We start from the raw sequence: 7,042 nt of genomic DNA, 5'->3' as shown, positions 1-7,042 counted from the left end.
TTGAACAATAGCTATTGAAAAACAGTGGGAAAGGAAGACTGATAACTTCAGTGGAACAATCAGCTATTTTTTTAATTGAGAATTTACATACAGAGTCTATGAAACTCTTTGCAAATGGATGCAAAGGATTTCATGCAACAAAGTGTCTTTCCAATAGATCTCATAGTTAACTTGCGCATACATTGGCATGGATTGCCCAGTGCAGATTCCTCCTCCCCCTTCCCATGTGTTCCTGACTCCCCGCCCCGAGACATGATTTTCCAGAGGCACCAAAGGAGGCTTCCTCAGTCACTCTGTTTTCAGACGGGCAGCCTCTCGCTGCTGCTGCTGAACGGTCTTGGAGTCTTCCCACAGACGGGGTCCTCTGATATTCTCCCAGTTATCTAAGTCAGACGTTTCCAGTTTCTGCAGATAAAAGGCAAAAACAGTGTCACCCGGAGCGATGTAAATTACACATTATTCTAATGTGTTTCCTTTTTGCACAAGAAATTCAGCATCACCACTGGGCAGATTAACTTTCACCCATCCCAAATGAAAAGTTCAGTAACAAGGAGGAAAAAAAAAAAAAAAAGTAGACATTAATCAGATAACTGAATAAATGCCTGGGGCGGGGGGGGGGGGCATTACTGTTACTGGTTAGTCTCTATCCACAGGTAAGGAACATGTAAGACGGGAAGCACTGAAACACCTGAACATGTCTGGAAAGTATCTTGCATTCACTCTTTCTTTTCTCACCTTGTTTTCCAGGTCAGCTCTTTAGCTGCAACTCTGCCTGGTATCAAGTTGAAGGGGTGACAAGCACTGGTGTAACTCAACCAGAAGATTAGAAATTAGTGACTTTCTGCCTGCACAGGTGCAAGGCATCCTGGAAAGGAAACATTACCTAGCACTGAGAGAGTTGGTAACAGTTCCGTCTCCTTCAACACACACGGCTTTAACAGGAGAGCAGTACACAGTGCTTTCGGCTGCCTACTTCCATACGGCACTCAACCATCATAGCTAGAAGAGTCACTAAGACATACTAAAATTTACATTTAAGTTACCTCCTTGCGTATTCCCATCCTTCCCCCCTCCTCCAAAGTACCAATGACTGCGCTCTTTTTCCAGCCACAGAGGTGGAAAAAATAAATAAATAAATAAAGGAGGAAAGGCACTCCCCTGTCCTCGCCTACAAACACTGCTGTCAAAGATGATAAATGTTCACTATGATTCTCCAAAAAGTATGTCTGAAGAGACACTCAGGACAGGTTAGTTAGCATAGCAGGCAGCACTATAGCTACCAAGGATTCAGACAGACTTTACTGCAATTTTTTAAAGCTGTACCGTTCCCATTCCAGATCAGGAAAACAAACAAAGCAAAAGCAAAACAAGATAATCCACATCTTGTGTACATAGTCTTACTTTAATTCATATTCAATGAAACATGATGTGATTGAACTACTGAACTTGCTTTCATCTAAGAGCAGTTGAGGACAAAGGCAGTTCTCCTTCCCAAACCTATTTGCTGATGCTCACTATTATTTCCTTTTCCTGGAGCGGACACACTCTGGCCTAAGTTCCACAGCTATCTGAGCAGGTGCTTTTCCCACTTGGCGTAGGATGACTTCTATTTTAACGCACGTCAGCTGAAGCTGAGCGAGGAGGACTGTGAAGACAGGACTAGCAGAGCGACAGGAGTCTCCTTTCCTGCCAGGCACAGGCCGCAGAGCTCTCTGTGCCAACTTGCAGAGTTTAATTTTACACCAGACACCCCAGGACTCTGCCAGGAGGAGGCTGGTGGTTGGTTCCACTGCTGCTGGAACGGCACACGGTACGTCCTGCTGACGAGGACAATATCATGTGTTATTAAGGATACTCACCACAGTAGGATTTAAGCCCCCGATTAGGGGGTGATTAGGGTCTCATCCCCAAAAATGCCGCAGAAACGCAGTGCAGAGACTTAACCCTGCCCCGAGGCTGCAGTCTAATTTGCCTTCTACCAATCCTCCAAACAAATGACAAATTGAGGACTGAGGGTCTCGAATAATGGCTGCAGAATAATTCAGAGCTAAAATAGCATGAACTGATAGTACTAGGCTTGTTCTATGGAAAACTTTTCTGCCACTTCTATTACCAGAGGAAATTACAATGAGGTTAGTCAGATATCAAAAGAAATTAGGCAACATTCAGCAGAAGATACGTGAGAACACATGCACAGAAACAGCAGACTTTCACAAGGTAGAAGCAGTTGAATTTTCCATACAGTGGAGTTGGTGCAAGTATTTCTGAAGAATTCTCTCTGCGACTTTATATATCTTATGATTAGCTGGCCCTTCATTTCAACTGGAAAGGATCTAAACTGACACAGCAAGAGGGGGAAGGAGAGTGGTTAGGGAAAGTACACATCATCCTATGCATCAGCAACTACCCGCTCCAGTTGCATATTCAGAATTTAACACCTAATTCAAAGGGAAATTTCAAGGAAACTACACTTAAACTAACCTTGTGCTTTAACAGGAGAAAAGCACCCTGCTTGCATTCAACACCAAGGCACCACATAGCTTTTATCCTCCCATAACTGCTCAGCTCTCCGTAAGGAATATAAGGAATGCTCAAAATCTATGCAAGCAAACCCGCATCCAAGGTGCAGCACACCCTGCACACAAGTTGCAAGGTCCCTCCCGATTGTCACCGCTATTTTCCACAGGAGGAACCCAGGTGAGAAGCTGGTATTGCTCCCAGATTAAGTCGACCTTTTTCTTTCTGACGGTGCATTTCTACATTATATATTTTGTTTGTTTGTTTGTTAAGCTACCTAAACTGAGTTCACCCAGTTTCACAGAGACATCACACAGGGCAGGTAAACCACTTCCCGCTTCTACTAAACCGAAATCATACAAACTGGAGTCTTGCAAGTGAAAAGCTTTGCCTCCCAGTTCACATGCACTAAACAGTCAATCACTGGAGGCTACAACGAAATGTAATCAGATCAGACCAGCACCACTTTTCCTGCTTGTCTCAAATAACCCAAAGGATATTGCAAATTAGCTTTTTAAAGTAAGATCAGTGTAGTCCATTAAACCTTCTGATTCACTTCCTAAATCAGCTAAACTGCCTCCTAAAAGTACTGGACTGACAGAAGCTGTAATTCAAAGGAAAAGCTATGGCCATATAGGCAGGCACAGAGAACAAAAAAGAATATTCCACTGTTTGCCCCACACCTGACTGTTGAGATTTTGCTGAACAGCTTGCATGGCACAAAAGAGCTCATAAGCTGCAGACAGACCCTTCTATATTGCTGGTTCAAACACTTAGTTTTGACAGTAGTAAAAATCATAATCCTCTGCCAGCCTTAAAACAAATACTAAATTCTACTCTTACAACTTAGGGTAAGTATTCATTTCATCATGATCAAGTTGGAATCTGCAGAAATTAATTTGGAGCTTGGACTGGGTTAATTTAAGGTAGTTGCTTACAAAGATTTTTGGCTTTAGTCTCTCCCTTTCCCATCTGTGAAAGGGGATAAGAAAATCCTGTTTACTTCAGGGTTTGATGCAATAAATTTTGTGATTAACACTGAAAGAAATGACTCTAATTTGAAAGAAACCATTATTTCCCATTATTATGATAAGCATGCCCCAGTGCAGATAAAACATTAGTTAGGGAAGAATGTCTTCAGGACTGACAGATGCAGTGAAAAGTGCATCAAAACAGTCTGTACTTGCAAGAGTGTCAAAATAAGTTCAAGACCACAAATATATATTGAAGAATTCTATTATGACATAAAGATGCAGAGATGCAGAAATAAGAGTTTGCTGTATGACTGAATATCTTCACTTTGTCATCACATTGATCAAGCTTTATTGGGTTTTGTGTTAGTTTTTCCCAAAGCAACCACTCTGATTTCTCACTTTCTAATCAAACCTTGCTGCTACACATTTTTTTTGAAGAGTATGATATAATTTTATATTTAGTTATCTCTGATAAGTCCTCATCAAATTTAAAAAGTAATTTTTCCCTACTTGAGACTATTAAGTTTTTATGTTATCATTTTACTTGTGAGTCAATACATATTTACATATATGCAATTTAGGGCAGAAAATGCTACAGATAAAATTTGTTTGTTCAGCAAAAAAAGAAATGGTCTTTTCCACGTAAGCATGTAGAGATCTATCCTTCTTTTCAGTTCTGCCAGAGATTGAGAAAAATTATGATGATGAAAACAATTTTGTCACTAACAAAGTGGAACCAGTTATCTATTTCAGTGTAATCTCATCCATGTATGGTACAACTAATTAAACTAATATACGGCAGACTTGCTTAAGAGACTTTTCCCCAAAAGGGTACTTTTTTTTCCCCTCCCTTAGTTATGCCCATTCAGCACTATGTGGGGCTGTGCTCCTAGACAGAAAACTAAACTACATTAGGAAAACGATCTCTAGAGGTCTCTTCCAACCTCAACTATTCTGTAATTCTGTGATTATTTATGAAAAAAAAAACTATTTAAGCATGAAAATAGGCAAAATGCCACATATAGGTCAAGGAATCGTAAGGAAGAGAGAAAATTGAAATATCTTAACCTGGCTATAGTGTCCAAAGATTTGTATCACAGAAATGCACCACCAGTTTGTCCATGCATCATTTTCCCAATGTGAAAAATGAGAACAGTACTTGTCTTAATCTCAGAGGTGTCACAGAGCTTAATTAATGTACGTACAGGGCTCTCAGAGCCTTTTGTGAAGATGCTACAGTGATATAAATTAGTCGATAAACCAAAAATGCAGTTAAAACCATATGGTCACAGAGACTTAAATTTTTCAAGTAGCAGAAAATAATACTAGGCAGATAGATTTCTGTCTAAGAAATTAGGTTCACCATGAATTTTTCCCAAATGACAAGCAGTTTCCCATCTTAAAATGAGGGACATCTTAAAATCAACATAAATCATGAGATAATCCAGTGTCATTTATGCCTTGCACCTCAGCACTGAATGCATATCACTCAAGAGGGACTTCCTGGTTCAAAGGATTCAGGAGTTCCATAGGGGAAGCCAGGAGAACTCATAAACTGCCTGTGCTGCTTACTTTCTGCTTATCTTCTTCCTTGAGCAAAACCAGCAACATTCTATAAATAACGAATGGCATAACATAATGTTATACCTTTAAGATAAGACACACAAAATTCACCAAATTCCACTTCTAATTAAGCAACGAAGTTCATGCGGGAGTTTCCCTTTCTATTCTACATGGAAGTCTCATTAAGCTTTTTGCAGACTCTTTTTCATCTAGATACAGTTGAGTTTGGCTGAATGGGACACAAGAGCTTTTACAGTGTATGAGTGCAATAGGAGTAACAAACAATATCTGAAAACTCCTCCAGGTCTGTGGCTGAGAGGAAGAGGTCAGCAAGGATTTACACATCCATCCCTGGACAGAGTCCCACAAAGCCTGCTGAATTCATCCGGCTGACAGAGACAGGGTTTGTTTCAAACATCCTACTTGGACTACAAATACTTTGGGGCATTTTTTTCCCCACTTTTTGGTGTATACTGCTATAAAACTGTTCTTTTGACTGGATGTTAACAGAGCAACTTTGAGCCATATTTTTTTTTTCAGTCATATCAATAGCTGCCTTTTGTCTTGTGTTATTGGGCAAATTTCTGGCATAAAAATAAATTAAATCCCTCCATTTCTTCTCCATGGCTAACATTCCCTATCCCTTTGATAAGAGCAGTAACATGGATGTCAGGCCCCCATTATATTGCCAACTGTCCAAACACTGCTTCTCAGCAATCCTGCTCAGCGTACACTAAATAAGTCAGTATAACTTGCAAATAAATTCAAGCTCTCATCCTTCTATAAGGACCAACAAGTCTTTGAAACCAAGTCAGCAAGACTCTCCTATCTAGAAGGAACAAGGCACCTACCTAAAGTTTTACAAGCATGGTAAGAAGTTTTAGAAGGTAAAGATCAGGGTTTTCCTTGTGGGTTGGTGATAGGGGGATATTTTTTTCTGATCTGCATTGCTGTTCCTTCATTTTCAAGCCAAAGCTGCAAGAAGGCACAGTAGGCCCCTGGTTCTTTGGGATGGCGCTGGTTCTCTGAGAAGAAACATGCTGGGAAACATCATGACATTAACAAGATGCAGTACTACACTGCATATTGAAGTGCTAACAGCATTTCCTTCAGCATCTCAACTTGTCAGTGCTGCCTCCCACCAATTCTTGGGCAAAACTCAACTCTTAGCGGATATATGACACGGTCTGAGGTTAAAACAGGAATCAACATTTCAAAGAAGTTACTATTTATATTAAAAAGTGTGTAGTATCCATTTCCTCCTTGCTAGCACTATTTTCCTACATTTGATTGCTATAACCTATGTTTTATATTCATGTTAAGCACTGTCATTCTGTCACTATAAAGTATATTTTGTTTTTGTAAAACTGTTCTTACTGCAATCTGATCTTTGCATACTTGAATTGTAGCTTCATTCTCCTATCCCATTTCCTCTTCTGCATTTGTCACATTCATTTTTTAAAAGAATTTATCTTTTGCCCACATATAAACAAGTGAAGGATTTCCATATACATTTTAATACTTAAAAAAATTTCCAGCGATCCCCAGAATACTCCTTGATAACTGCTCTGATGCACCAACAACGTACCACCATAATTAAAAAATGGCATCGTGATAGACTGTGCAAGCAAAAAATCAGGCAAAACTTACCTTGAATCATACTGGAGATTTTATTTTTTCTTTAGAACTACAATCCTATGATGGTGGTTGCAGATTCCATAACTATGTCAAATTTTGCCAACAATATCAACATTTCAAATATAAAGTTTTTAATCATCTTACATAATGCAGTATAAATCACTGTTTTTCACTAGGATGAAGGATAGCAAGATCATCTCAAAGACAGTGGAAGGGATGCTAAATGCTTTCTGTTGTCCACTTCTCATCTCTTTGGCTGCATGTTTAAAAATCCAATGAGAATAGAAAACTTAAAACAACTAACTAGAAAACCACATTATGGTTTACTCCAATAACAAGCATACAAAAGG

General features: G+C 39.5%; 1 protein-coding gene across 2 annotated transcripts in view; it reads right to left on the bottom strand.

Moving 5' to 3' along the window:
- Positions 1-266: 266 nt before the first annotated feature.
- The window catches only part of COX16 (cytochrome c oxidase assembly factor COX16), a 39,104-nt gene continuing 32,328 nt past the window's right edge, over positions 267-7,042 (bottom strand). For both annotated transcript variants that reach the window (XM_088536568.1, XM_088536569.1), the window contains one exon: positions 267-405. In XM_088536568.1, the coding sequence (XP_088392694.1) occupies positions 289-405 (117 nt within the window). In that variant the 3' untranslated portion in view covers positions 267-288. The remainder of the gene's footprint in view (positions 406-7,042) is intronic.

The sequence above is a fragment of the Tinamus guttatus genome, unplaced genomic scaffold (assembly GCF_059628265.1).
Source record: "Tinamus guttatus ecotype Peru unplaced genomic scaffold, ASM5962826v1 Tinamus_guttatus_pri_ptg000676l, whole genome shotgun sequence".
NCBI classification, from domain to species: Eukaryota; Metazoa; Chordata; class Aves; order Tinamiformes; family Tinamidae; genus Tinamus; species Tinamus guttatus.
This window is presented reverse-complemented; position numbering and strand designations above follow the sequence as displayed.